At 40.4% G+C, this 15,446-nt stretch overlaps 1 protein-coding gene across 6 annotated transcripts in view; it reads left to right on the top strand.

Moving 5' to 3' along the window:
* Positions 1-15,446, top strand: part of LOC137380600 (adhesion G protein-coupled receptor A3) — a 582,693-nt gene that overhangs the window by 356,938 nt on the left and 210,309 nt on the right. For all 6 annotated transcript variants that reach the window (XM_068052667.1, XM_068052666.1, XM_068052668.1 and 3 more), the window contains one exon: positions 12,158-12,307. In XM_068052667.1, the coding sequence (XP_067908768.1) occupies positions 12,158-12,307 (150 nt within the window). The remainder of the gene's footprint in view (positions 1-12,157; positions 12,308-15,446) is intronic.

Below are 15,446 nucleotides of genomic sequence, written 5' to 3'. Positions count from 1 at the left end.
TACAATCAACTGTTGCTTCCTCTTCTAGACTGAGTTTTGTAAGTTCATAGATCCACTGCCTGGATCCTCATCTTAGATATTGGTTTTGCCTTTCAAGAAAGTAATGAGCGGAATGCTTCCCATTGGTACATCACCTGGAAATTGCTTCTTTATTATATTTTCTTTCTTATCATGCCATTTTCCCTTTGAATACATCACAAGCTACACCATCACGAATATTTCTTTGGCTGAGTGCAGAGTTTATTTCTGTACATCTTTTTCAAATATTTTCTTTCATGTGGATATCTATCCTGGCTTTGACTTTACCTTTGTGCTCGTCCTTAATTTCTGCGCCTTCTTCCACACCGTAAGCCATATCACCCTAATGATGATGACAAGGTTGTCCCTGTCTATTACAAAACAAAAGCAAAATACTACAGATGCAGGAAATCTGAAATAAAAACAGAAACTTCTGGAAATACTCAGCAGGTAAGGCAGCATCTGTGCTGGGAAGAACAGAGTTAATATTCCAAACCCACGACCTCTACCAACTAGAAGGACAAGGGCAGCAAATGCATGGGAACACCACCACCTGCAAGTTCCCCTCCAAGCCACACACCATCCTGACTTGGAACTGTTTCGCCGTTCCTTCGCCGTCACTGGGTCAAAATCCTGGAACTCCCTTCCTAACAGCACTGTGGGTATACCTACTCAAATGGACTGCAGCCGTTCAAGAAGGCAGCTCACCACCACCTTCTCAAGGGCAATTAGGGATGGGCAATAAATGCTGGCCTGGCCAGCATCGCCCACATCCCATGAATGAATTTTTTAAAAAATGGGCTGGATTTATGAGTGGCAAGCTCAAATAATGGTGGCCCGCAAGTGCGGGCCGCACACCAAACAGCCGCCGCAATCTCAAGCACGGCAGCTCATTTAATAAATGGGGCAGCTGGCCCACCCTGCCCCCACCAATCTCATGGAGGGGGCAGGCTGTCCATCCCCGGCAATAGCGTCCAATACCAATTATAATAACTATTTGCCTTCCCCCCCCAAAACACTTACCTTTTAAATGTGACCTTCCTCCCCAAAGACTGCACAAAGTTTGAAGTTCAACCCTTCCCATCATCCCCTACACCCATTACTTGTATTTGACCCCATTCCCCCCCCCCCCACACTGAAAGTCTTACCTCCTTCCCCCTCCCCTCTGTTGTCATGCCACCTTTCCCTAGATGGGGAATGGAAGACGCGGGAGTGCTGGCCGCCACATCGAAGATCACGGCGGGCCTTCAAGATTGCAGGTGAGTGTATTTTAATTTATTCATTCCTTTGATTAACATATGTTAGGTAAGGTCGCGTAACCCAGCGGCAGGGGGCTGCCACAGAACCTCACCATCGCCCAGATGTTCGGGCCAGGTCCTCCTAGTGTCGAGGTCCATGGCGGGCCTCTTCCGGACCCATACTCCAGCTCCCACCAGTCCCCCACCACCACCACGGAGCCCGACGTCGAGGGTGTGGTAAAATCCAGCCCAGTGTCTCTGATGTTCTGGTAAGAGGTCATCAACCTGAAAAATTAACTCTCTTTGTCTCTTTACAGATGCTACCAGACCTGCGGAATATTTCTAGCATTTCTGGTTTTGACCCCATCATGTTCTGTCGTGCTTCACACATTTTTCTTGCATTGTAGGGTACCTTTCTCCCTCATCAAAAAGGTGCTTGTGTTAATCCATTGCTGTTCCAAGCAGCACTTGCCAGCCCTCATAACAAATCAACTCGGCTTTTGCCATTCAGGCCTCTTCTGCAACAACTGCAGACCCACAACCAGATGAACAAATGTTATTATTTATAACCACTTGTTTGCTGTTACACAAGTATTGGAGGATTAATACTGCACATATTTTGACTTGCTGTTGCTTTTTCATGTCACTAGCTGTACTCCATTTGAAAGTAGTGTGCTTCCATGATTTTGTACAAATGTAGACTTTTGAATTGCTGTTTAAGCCAGTTAATGGCTGCTCAGCCACATAATCACTGTGAATGATCTATTGGCTAGTTCATTGTATGGCGGGAACGCATATGATTTGCACATATTTGTCAAAACAGCAATATTGGGGGTTCATGGGCAAGCATGAAACTGCTCAAAAACCTTTAATGACTCACCATTAATTTCCAAACGGTGAAGCAACAGCAATTTTCAGGTGCAAATCTTGTACCGTGACTTGTATTTGATGCTGCATCATGATTTCAGTCATCGAGGCAAAAATAAACATTTGTGTCAAGTGGCTAAATTTATATGTTTGCGATGAGACCCATTGGATTTGGCTATAAAGTGAAGTATAAATATGTTTTAGGGCTGTTGAAAGAAAGGTTGAAATTCATCTGGAGAGGTAATGCAAGCAGGCAGTATCAAATTGACCATCTGCTATATGCCCCCCCCCGCAACATTAGGCTCCATTAATGTCAATTGAACTGAGTATCGGGAGTGACATATAACAAGGCGCCAATGTAATTCCACCCGTTTTGCATTACCACCCAATATAAATTTCTATCGCAAAGGCTTTTCAGATAATGCAAGCATTTTGGGCTATACTATTTTGCAGGAGTTGAGACCATTCAAATCTTACTCATTGTGGCATTGCAAACATCAACCTTTTCTTTTAATTTGACAATGACACAATGCTTAAAGTGTAGTATTAAACGAACAGTGATTAACTGGGATGCACGGTATAAAAATCAATTGGAAGTGGTTTGGGATTTTATAATTTGTGGATTATGGTAAAAATCATTTAGTTACTAGGCATGTTTCACTTCTTATTAACTGGAGATAGAATCTAATAGTCCTAGTTATATTGCTTTCCCACTGAGGTCAGATCAGCTCTCACATTAACCAGAATATGACTTTCAGTGTCTTATAATCCAATAAAATCAGTAAAATCATTTATGTAAATCATTATTAGGAATTGTTTTCCCTGAAATCAAATGCCTGTCAGGGACCTGGCTAGTGAGATCTTCCACATTCAGCCTGCTTTTTTTATCTGGTGTGCATGCTAATACTTTAGGACTAAGAATTTCCTCAGAGCTACTGTAAATTTGCAAGAAGAGTGCTGGAAACCCTGTTTATAATATTCAGCCACACTTCCAGTGAAGTTATCGTGGCAGATCAGATGTGGCTCTCAGGAGTTCAGCCCTCGCACAGTACTGAGGGATTGATGCATTGCCAGAAGTGCCATCCTTCAGAGGAGACATAATACAAGACCCTGTCTGCCTTTTCTGGGGTTTCGGATGCATGTTAAAAATCCAAAGTCACGGTTCAAAGAGTAGAAGTTCTGCAGATGTTCAGGCCAGCATTCCTAACTCAAAAAAAGATGAACTGGTTATTCATCTCATTGCTGTTTGAAGACTCTTGCTAGGCATAAAATGACTTCTGCGTTTGATAATATCTTCATGATCTCTGAAGCAATACAGTAGTGCCAGCTGTGAAATTCACAGTTTATATCTCCCTATTCCCACCTCCTCCAACATCCTCCCGCCCCACCCCTTCCACATCAGTAATCTGACTTTGCTCAGGTGAAGAGCACCGATACTAGTGGATGGAACAATTTTAAACTTAATGCAGAGATCATACCTAAGTCAGCTATAGCAATGTGAAGTGCTTTGAGACTTTACTGAGAGACACTATAAGGTGCTATATAAATACAAGTCCTTGTAGTCTTTCATGCACATTAATTCAGTGTTTAGCTGTTATACTGGAAGTAGCCACTAAACTACTACAGTGTTGCTGTTTTTATAAGTGGATTCAACATATTAAACACAGATTATATCCCAAATTTTATGGTTGTAATGACAAAACCATGAGCGGTCACTTTCATTACAACAGTGAAACTGACAGCAACCACTGGCATCTGCACATGTACAGTTAAATGTGGAAATCTAGAAGTTGCTGTCAGTGATTCCCTGCTCATCCTCACGATGCATGATTGAAGTTCCCACTGGTGGAAATCTGAGAAATCACTTGAATTACTGTGAACTTCTGCTTTTTATGCTATTAGTTTGTTGAATCCATTTATGAAAACAGCAACACTGTAGTACTTTAGTGGATACTTCCAGCATTACAGCTAAACACGGAATTAATGTGCATGAAAGACTACAAGGACTTGTATTTATATTAGTCTCACTGTAAAAACCTTTGAAAAAGTTATGCCTTATTGAATGAGTTGTAACTGGGTTTTTAATGGCATATGAAGTTCATAATTACTGCTGAACAACCTCTGGCCCTGAAAAACTAATTTTATATTTGTGGACTGTCAAATTTCTCCATTATGATTTTAAAAAAACATAGCTTTTTAAAATAAAAAAATTAAATAAGTTTTCTTAAGATATTTCAGCTCTACCTTAATCCCATGTGTGTGTCCCAATCTGTATTTCTCTCTCTGTAAAATGACTACATTAAAGGTCACATTAGGTTGATACAAAACCAACACTATATTCAGCTGGTTTACTGTTTGTGAGAATTCTTCACTGTGATTGGCTATTTGGCCTGCTTCATCACTGTTGCTGGGTGCCAGCGATCCCCATAGCTGACACTGAAATTAAATTAACATTGGAAAAGATGAAATCCACACCACCAAGACCGCTATTTGTTGGCAGCTTTCTTCAAGGTCAGCAGGGAGCAAAATCTGTGCCTGTGGCAATAGGCCTCAGTATGTCTGTAGCATAATAAGTTTTTAGGTTGGCTCAATGAATTAAAATATTGTGAACCATTACTTCACTTTAGTTGTTGTGTTTCGACAGAAGATTAGCCCCATTTGCTCAGAACTCTGTTTTATAAACAGCATCTGACGGTTTATCTGACTGGCTCTTTGTTACTGCAGTTGTGCTACATTTATTTAAAATGCCACAAAAAAGATAAAGGAAATTATAGCTTTTAATCATATAATTTGCCTGGTTTTGGTACAATAATAGATTGAAATCTTTCTGTTCAGTGTGTGTGATGCTTCAGATAGCAGGACTGACTCCATTTGCTTAGTTGAAGGAGCATTCTATTTTGTTTGTATATGTGCTCAGCGAGGTTAGGGATAGAAGTGCTCAACAACAGACCTTCTTCAACTTTCACCTCAGTGACTACATTGATACAAAACCAACACTATATTCAGCTCAAATACTAACCAATAGGAAGGAACCCTCCGCCGCATCTTTGTCCTTATAGATTCTCAGGGAAATAGGAGTGTTAAATGTGGCAATTTCAATATGAGCCCTAGAATGTATATCGCCCCGACCTCCTTCCCCATCAGTTTACTTCATCAAGGTAAGGAGCACCAGTGATGTTGAATAGTTTCTGCAGCATCCATACCTGAGCCAGCTGTAACAAGGGTAAGGTGGAAATGGAAGCTGCCTGCATTGTTCCAATCATGCGTCTTAATCCCAGCATCAAAAGAGAGACTTCAGAACCACATAATTGGGAGATCTCTGTTTCTGTGGTGAGAATGTGGAATTATGTCCAACAAACTGTCATTGAAGCAGAGGCCATTAATTCTTTTAAAAGAGAATTAGATAGTTTGTAGAAGAGAAACTTTAAAGGAATGTGGAGTGAGCAGGAGAGTATGATTAGACCATGCGGCTCACGTGGGAAAAAAGTAGCAAAACTGGGCTGTCTAAATGGTCTGTTATTGAACTGTAACAGTCTATCATTCTGTCGGTATTCACACTGCAAGCTTAGCGTCAGCGCAAAGTGGATTTAGCTTTGCATGGACATTAAACTTGTGCTGTGTATATTTGAGTGGGAAGGCCCAAACTGACTGCAAAGCAAAATGGAGCGAGATTCCTTCCAGAGCATTCAAATTGGACCCTGACTCCAGATTTAGACTGCATTTACATTGTAATTACTGCAGTAAGATAACTTTTTCTTCAAGTTGCAAACACAGACCCTGTACTCTTGGGGTTATCTTGGGTGTTTCATAATTATTTTGAGCTCTGGAACTTGGCAGTACTGGCACTAATACAGTCCTGCACCCATTTTACTTTCACTCCACATCCTATCCAGCATATCTATATTTCAGTCAGTATAGCTATCATCAATATAGATTACCGAAAACAATAGTAAACTGTGATCTATGGTGTCAGGATGGATTCTAGCTTTGCACAATGGGTCTGTGTTTCCTGAACAGACTGAGAGTATTGTTCCGATGAAGGGTCACTGACCCGAAACGTTAACTCTGCTTCTCTTTCCACAGATGCTGCCAGACCTGCTGAGTGGTTCCAGCATTTCTTGTTTTTATTATCTGAGAGTATTGAGACTTGTTCCAGTTGGAATTCTTAATAGACATCATTGAGATAAGACTTTATTTTCCATCTAGTAGGGCTAAGTATCCAGGGCTGGGAATCCAGGTCACAACAGTGTTGTCGCACTCCATCCATTCCTACTCCACTAAGTGATGGCTTAAACTTCAATCATTGAATTACATTTATATTAGCTGCTATAGGGAAGAAGTCTTCCAAGCAGTTATCCCAGGCTGTGTAGTAGATACTGTTTATAATTACACATTTATTGCATTCAGTTTTCTCTGCATTTAAAATTAACTAACACCTGTTGTGTAGGGTTTTATACCATGACGTAGTCCATTATTATTTCTAATTAATGTCATCCCACCCCTCTCGCATAGCCTGCTTTTAGAGTTAATAGTATGGATGGCATTGTCCTTGGTTGTCTTTATGACTGCTGCTGAAGTCACTTTGTGATCACTTGAGAGGTTGTTATGTTGGATAATAGATATGGAGACTGTAATAGACCAATATGGAGACTGTAATAGACCAACATGGAGACAGTAATAGACTAGTATAGAAACGGTTAGTCACGGTAGAAATCATGTGGCTGATGTAATTGATGCTAGTTTAGCCTAGCAATGTTTTGATTTATGTAAGTGTAGATTTTAACTTTTTATTTGTTTAGTATGATGTGATCCTTGAGCAACAATGTCATAAAGTAACTAATCGGCACCTATTTACTGTTTTGCAGTTGTGATGTTTTTTGAGTGGGTAAATGAATATGGAAGTAGAATCTGTGATTGGAAGAAGAAGACTATCAAAGTTTGAAAAACAAGTAGTGTATGTCTTTGCAATAAAATATCCCATTATCGGGTGAGTCAGGCATACTTGGAAGATTGCTAAGAATGAATAGTGACTCAATTTATGGTTAGCAAGTCCACATGTTTGAACAACAATTGACTGAAGGCAGAATATGCTGTGTGATCGGGTAACTGGTACTTATACAAATTGCAAGGATACCAGAATGTTAATTCAGTACATGGAAACCATTGTCTCAACATGACAATGTTTTTCAAGTAATAAAGTTTCTGTAATGTCAGGGGGACTAAGGGAAGGAGCTGTTGAACAGAATGCTGAGTGTCATGAACAATAAATAAGAAAGGCTAGAAAAAGAGAGGGTCTGCACTTAGGCAGGGGAATGCAGTGAATCTTCCACAGAAGAAAGACATCGACTGGCTGTGCTCCCAGAATGAAGAGAACTATTGTATCCTGTAAATTGAGGCTGCCTCATTGTGCAATGTAGAGTAATGTCCTCTTAATGCAATGAAATGTTGTGAGCTTTGCAGATATACACAAAATCTGTCATAGATAAAGGTTAAATTGATTTTTAAAATACGTATATATGTAATTGAGTCTGATTTGACAGGCCTGAACCAGAATTATATTTAAAGGCACAGTGCATGATGATCCAGCAGTGTAGTGCTGTCAGGTTTTCTTTCAGTAAATTAGTGTAGAGTTGGTAAAATACAATAAAACTGTGGTATTGGATGTTTCTGAAAAGGAAATCATGGAAATCATTCTATGGAGAATGAGGTTGAATCCATTTGGGTGGAAATTAGAAACTCTAAGAAGAAAAAGTCACTGATCGGCGTAGTCAATAGGCCACCAAATAATAACATCACATTGGGGCGGGCAATAAACAAAGAAATAACTAATGCCTGTAAAAATGGTACGGCAATTATCATGGGGGATTTTAATCTACATGTAGATTGGTCGAACCAGCTCAGTCAGGGTAGCCTTGAGGAGGAATTCGTTGAGTGTATAGTTTTCTTGAACAGTATGTAATGGAACCGACGAGGGAGCAAGCTATCCTAGATCTAGTACTGTGTAATGAGACAGGAATAATTAATGACCTCATGGTTAGGGATCTTCTTGGAAGGAGTGATCACAGTATGGTTGAATTTAGAATACAGGTGGAGAGTGTGAAGATAAAATCCAATACCGGGGTCCTGCGCTTGAACAAGGGGGACTACAATAGAATGAGGGAGGACTTGGCTAAAGTGGACTGGAAACAAAGATTTTACGGTGGGACAGTTGACGAGCAGTGGAGAACTTTCAAAGCAATTTTTCAAAGTGCTCAGCAAAAGTATATTCCAGTGAAAAGGAAGGACTGGAAGAAAAGGGGTAATCTGCCATGGGTGTCTAAGGAAATAAGGGAGGCTATCAAATTGAAAAAGAAGGCATACAAAGTGGCCAAAAGCAGCATGAAACTAGAAGATTGGGAAAACTTTAAAGGTCAGCAGAAAGCTACAAAAAGAGCTATAAAGAAAAGTAAGATGGAACATGAGAAAAAGCTAGCACAGAATATAAAGACAGATAGCAAAAGTTTCTATAAATATATAAAACGAAAAAGAGTGGCTAAAGTAAACGTTGGTCCTTTAGAGGATGAGAAGGGGAATTTAGTTATGGGATATGATGAAATGGCCGAGGCATTGAACAGGTATTTTGTATCGGTCTTCACAGTGGAGGACATTAATAACATGCCAGTAATTAACAAAGAGACGAACGTAGGTGAGGACCTGGGAACAATCATTATTACGGAAGAGGTAGTGTTGGGCAAGCTAATAGAGCTAAGGATTGATAAGTCTCCTGGCCCTGATGGAATGCATCCCAGGGTTCTAAAAGAGATGGCGGGAGAAATAGCAGGTGCACTAACAGTGATTTTCCAAAATTCGCTGGACTCTGGGGTAGTCCCAGCAGATTGGAAAACAGCAGATGTGACGCCACTGTTTAAAAAGGGAGGTAGACAAAAGATGCGGAATTATAGACCGATTAGCTTAACCTCTGTAGTGGGGAAGATGCTTGAGTCTATCATCAAGGAAGAAATAGCAGGGCATCTCGATAGAAATTGTCCCGTTGGGCAGACACAGCATGGGTTCATGAAGGGCAGGTCATGCTTGACAAATCTTTTGGAATTCTATGATGACATTACGAGCAAGGTGGACAATGGGGACCCAGTGGATGTGGTGTACCTAGATTTCCAAAAGGCCTTCGACTAGGTGCCGCACAAGAGGCTGCTGCATAAGATAAGGATGCATGGCTTCAGGGGTAAAGTATTAGCATGGATAGAGGATTGGTTGACGAACAGGAAGCAGAGACTGGGGATAAATGAGTGCTATTCTGGTTGGCAATCAGTCACTAGTGGTGTGCCTCAGGGATCAGTGTTGGGACCGCAATTATTTACAATTTATATAGATGATTTGGAGTTGGGGACCACGTGTAGGTTGTCAAAGTTTGCAGATGACTCTAAGATGAGTGGCAGAGCAAAGTGTGCAGATGATTGTGAAACTTTGCAGAGGAACATAGATACATTGAGTGAGTGGGCAAAGGTCTGGCAGATGGAATACAATGTTAGTAAATGTGAAGTCATTCATTTCGGTAGGAGTAACAGTAAAAAGGATTATTTCTTGAATGGTAAAAAGTTGCAGCATGCTGCTATGCAGAGGGACCTATGTGTCCTTGTGCATGAATCGCAGAAGGTTGGTCTGCAGGTACAGCAAGTAATTAGGAAGGCAAATGGAATTTTGTCCTTCATTGCTAAAGGGATTGAGTTTAAAAGCAGAGAGGTTATGTTGCAGCTGTATAAGGTACTGGTGAGGTCGCACCTGGAGTACTGTGTGCAGTTTTGGTCTCCTCACTTGAGAAGGGATATACTGGCACTGGAGAGGGTGCAGAGGAGTTTCACTAGGTTGATTCCGGAGTTGAGGGGGTTGGCTTATGAGGAGAGACTAAGTAGATTGGGATTATATTCATTGGAGTTCAGAAGAATAAGGGGGGATCTTATAGAAACATATAAAATCATGAAGGGAATAGATAAGATACAAGTAGAGAGGATGTTTCCACTGGCAGGTGAAGCTAGGACAAGAGGGCATAGCCTCAAGACTAGAGGGAGCAGATTTAGGACTGAATTAAGAAGGAACTTCTTCACCCAGAGGGTTGTTAATCTATGGAATTCCTTGCCCAGTGAAGTCGTTGACGCTTCTTCAGTAAACGTCTTTAAAGCTAAGGTAGATATCTTTTTGAACAATAAAGGAATTAAGGGATATGGTGGGAGCGCGGGTAAGTGGATCTGAGTCCACGAAAAGATCAGCCATGATCTTATTGAATGGCGGAGCAGGCTCGAGGGGCCGGACGGCCTACTCCTGCTCCTAGTTCTTATGATCTTATGAATCATTGTAATATTTTATTAGCAGAGATTGTTTAAATTGAAAACTGTTGTAAGTTGGATAAAAAAAGAATCCATTTGTGACAGTTTAAAATGTAATCAAAAATATAACTTTAAGAGAAGTGTAAGCAAATTGTAAAACAAAAATAACCATTTTATGCCACTAAATGACATATATAGCACAACATTCATAAAGCATGCTAAACGTCTAACGATACTGTATGAGTGTATGACAGTTCATGAATTAATGCAAATAGGTTAAGGATATTAATGTAAATAGGTTAAGGATAAAGGAAGTGGCATCATAATAGCAATTAGGTGAATTAATTAAAGCACTACTATAATTTATTTGTCTGATAATTTTAGGAAGGATGTGAAGACATTGGAGAGGGTGCAGAAAAATTTACGAAGATGGTTCCAGAGATGAGAGACTTCAATTACATGGATAGATTAGAAAAGCTGGGACTGCTCTCCTTTGAGAAGAGAAGGTTGAGAGGAGATTTTATAGAGGTGTTCAAAATCATAAGGGGTTTGGACAGTGTAGATAGGGAGACACTGTTCCATTGGTGGAAGGGCCGAGAACCAGAGGACACTGATTGAAGGTGATCGGCAAAAGAACCAGAGGCGGCAGGATTAAAATCTTTTTTAACGCAGCGAGTGGTTAGGATCTGGAATGCACTGCCTCAGGGTGTGGAGGAGGCAGGTTCAATTGTGGCTTTCAACAGGGAATTGGATAATTATCTGAACAGAAAAGATTTGCAGGGCTACGGAGAAACAGTGGGGGAGTGGAACTAGCTGAGTTGTTCTCGCAGAGAGCCGTCATGAGCACAATAGATCAATTGGCCTCCTGTGCTGTAACCATTCCATGATTCTATTGATTCTAATTCCCGTTGCTAAGGTCCAGTGCACTTTTCTCAGCTTTCTTACTTTGTGTTCATCGTCCATGTCTACTTCGTGTACAAACGACCTTGTCTGTTCGGTTGTTTATTTTACCTGATACCTTTTTTTTGATTTTGATTAGTCACCTTGGCTGAAAATTGAATAAGCTTTTATTATTGAAAGGCAGACAGATAAAAATTGTAAATGATTTACATGAGTTACTAAACTTGAACAAATGTGGCTGTAAAAATGTGACTGTGATTTTAGTGCAGACATAACAAAGTAATTATTTAATGTAGTTTATAGTAAGTGATTGTGACCAACCTGTCACTTTTAGACATGAGTCAGCTGAGTTATATATCTCAATTATTATTATATTGTGTATTCTAATGCATGAAAGCATTTACCACTCAGAGGAGATGTAGACCCAAAATGTACAAAATAATGACAATGACTACTCTGTGTGGAAACTGAATATGCAAGTCTTCCATTTGTCATCTAAGTGTCTCTTTTATTTAGAGCCCAACTTGGTTACAAAATCTAATTTTGTAGCGAATGACATATCCAGGGAGTGCCTATATTGAACATAAGGATTTGTCTGTTCCATCTGAATGTTCTCCCACAAAATGGCTATTGGATAATGTGCGAGGCTCTTACAGCCACCTCTCTACAGCAAAAGAGGGTCTTACATGAGTGGAAATCCAATTGCAGCCTGCACTCTACTTCTAATTTATGCGTTAATTGATCATGAACACAGGTGGTTTACCATTTTTGAGAGTGCTATTTTGACTAATTAAAAGTAATATGTGATTTCAGATTCCAGTGAATGCCACCAATGCTCTTGCTTTTGCTCACCAACTGATGGCCTACACAGGAGACGCAGCTAACTTCGCTGACATGATGGATGTTATTTTTGTGGCTCGCATGATTCAGAAGTTAATCGTCTTTGCGGATCGAGTCAAAGATGTAAAGTATCAAAATCTAGATGTGGATCCCATACTCGAGTCACTTTGTGTACCCACATTTCCTCATTCTGGGCTGAAACCTATTGGCTTAATAATTAACGTTTTAGTAATATGGAAGGAATTATGCATTTTCTTCAGTGCTCTTATAGTTTTCAGCATGTTGGATATCATTTTTTCTATTTCATCCATCGTTACAATATCTACTGTTAATTAAATTGAACTAGAAGATCATGGAAACGAAGGCTATTTGAGAACTAAGGATAGATTGTTCATTTAGCACCCTGCATAAAATTGGCATTGTGAATCGGACAACTGTATCGAAACTACCCGATTCTCCTCTCCATTGAAATCAATGGAAAAGAGCATCAGACAGCTTCTATACTGCACAGCCAGTTCTGAACCCCAAGGGGCAGCAAGGTGAAAATCTGCCCATAAAGTGATGACAAAGTCATTGGTTGAGTTAATTTTATGAGGTAATATTATTGCAGATGAGGAAATCCACTCGCCCACCGTAGTTCATTCATTCAGAAGGAATGTGCATTTTTCTACCACAGTATCTGGAAGTTTCTTAAATGTTTCAGCTCCATTTCATATCTCAACACTATCACTTTTTTGTGTGAAGATGTACTTCCTATCAGCAGTCCTAAATTTATCTTTTTTGTTGTCTTGCCCTGGTTTTATAGTTTACTTCTGTTGGATCCCATCAGTTACAAAGAGAGACGAAGTCCGACTGTAACTTTTAGAAACTTTATTGCAGTATATGGTTGTTACATTGCAAGGTTACAAAAAGAACAAAAAGCAAAACAAAGAACATGCAAAAGAGCAAAACAAAAAGAAAGAAACAAAAGAACATGTGCTCACCACAGCAAGCCTAGTTATTCAAACAAAACTAGTAACGCCCCCCACCCCTTGTTTCTGAGTGGTTTGCAGACTTCTATTACCAGTGCATGATTGGTTCATTCGACTCAGCATTTTATACTTGCATTTTATTTCAGGAGTTTCACATCCCCCCTCCTTGAACTGTTAGGCTGATTATTAAACAACAGGCTACTATTAAGCTATCTGCAGCTGTCCTGTTAGCTTCTGCTTGTTATTTTTTATAAATTGGCTCCACAGCTTCACAGTTAGTCTGTTAGCTGATTAGCTTACTTTTGATCTGTCCCCACACTTCTAAATAGTGTTCACAATTACTTTTTCTCTGCAATTTTCTATCCTACGTGCCTCTTTGGAGGTTAAGGAATAGTCTTATTATTTGTATGTACACTGTCTCCACTGTCCCTCCCATGTGACAATAATGTTCAAGATGCAGTCTGATGAGAACACTGTACAGTTTAGGGATGAGTGACCGTAATATGATAGAAGTTTACATTATGTTTAAAAATGAGGTAGTTCAATCTGAAGCCGGGGTGTTAAATTTAAACAAAGGAAATTATGAAGGTATGAGGAGCAAATTGGCTGAGGTGGATTGGGAAAATATATTAAAAGGTATGACAGTACATTGGCAATGGAGAGTCTTTAAAGAAATAATACATAGTTTACAGCAACTATACATTCTTTCAAGGCACAAATAGCCCAAAAGTAAAGGCAGTCAACCATGGATAACAAAGGAAGTTAAGGATTGTATAAGATTAAAAGAAAAGGCCTATAAAGTTGCCAGAAATAGTAATAAACCTGAGGATTGGGAGGATTTTAGAATACAGCAAAGGAGGACGAAGAAACTGATGAAGGGAGAATAGAATATGAATGTAAGCTAACAAAAAATATAAAAATGGACCGTAAAAGATTCTATAGGTACATAAAAAGGAAATGTTTGGCTAAGAAAAATGTGGGTCCATTACAGGCAGAGTCAGGAGAATTTATAATGGGGAATAGAGAAATAGCAGAGAAGCTAACTGATTACTTTGTGGCTGTCTTCACTGAGGAAGATACAAGAAATCTCCCAGAATTAGAGATCCAAGTGATTCGGGGAAATGAGAAATTAAAGGAAATTAATATTAGTAAGAAGGTTGTATTGGAGAAATTAATGGGGCTGAAGGTTGATAAGTCCCCAGGACCTGATATTCCACATCCCAGAGTGTTGAAAGAGGTAGCTATGGAGATAATGGTTGCATTGGTGATCATTTTCCAAAATTCGATAGATTCTGGAGCAGTTCCTGCAGATTGGAAGGTCGCAAATGTCACCCCACTATTTAAGAAGGGAAGGAGAGAGAAAACAGAGAATTTCAGACCTGTTAGAACTTACATCAGTCATTGGGAAAATGCTAGAATCTATTCTAAAGGATATGATAAATGGACACTTGGATAATAATCTGATTGGGCATAATCAACATGAATTTATGAATGGGAAGTCATGTTTGATGAACCTGTTGGAGTTTTTTGAGGATGTTATTAACAGAATTGATAAAGGGGACGTGGTATACTTGGATTTTCAGAATGCTTCTGATAAAGTCCCCCACAGGAGGTTGGTTAGCAAAATTAAAGCACATAGGATAGGAAGTAATATACTGGCATGGATTAAGGATTGGTTAACAGGCTAAAAGCAGACAGTAGGAATAAACAGGTCATTCTCGGGTTGGAAGGCTGTGACTTGTGGGGTACCGCAGCGTTCAGTGCTGTTAACAATGTATATCAATGTATATCAATGATTTGGATGTGGGGACCAAATGTAATATTTCCAAGCTCACGGATGACACAAAACTAGGCAGGAATGTGTGTTGTGAGGAAGATGCAAAGCAGCTTCAAGGGGATTTGGACAGACTTAGTGGCCAGAATTTAACACCACCCTAGCGAGTGGTACGATGGTGCGGGGGGGCGGTGGCATTAAATGGAGTGGGAGGCTCCGGGAGGCCTACCCGATCCAAACTCACCTCCACCGCCACTTTACGTAGAGTGGCAGGAGCGAAAAACGGGCCGCCCATCCCAGGCCACCACATGGATTTTACACATGGCAAGTGGGCGGTCAAGGACCCTGAAAAGTCACCTGGAAATACCAGGCGGCTGCCGATCGCTGCAGGGGTGGGCTCTGTTCATCGGGCACAGGGTGCCCAAAGGGGGACCGCCTGCACCACCCCAACCACCACCAACACGCCCCCCACCCCCCCTCCCTTCTCCCCATCCGATCACCCTTGCCTCGCTGGGGC

The sequence above is a fragment of the Heterodontus francisci genome, chromosome 20 (assembly GCF_036365525.1).
Source record: "Heterodontus francisci isolate sHetFra1 chromosome 20, sHetFra1.hap1, whole genome shotgun sequence".
In the NCBI taxonomy this organism is placed as follows: Eukaryota; Metazoa; Chordata; class Chondrichthyes; order Heterodontiformes; family Heterodontidae; genus Heterodontus; species Heterodontus francisci.
Note: the sequence above shows the minus strand (reverse complement) of the source record. Positions and strands in the feature narration are given on the sequence as shown.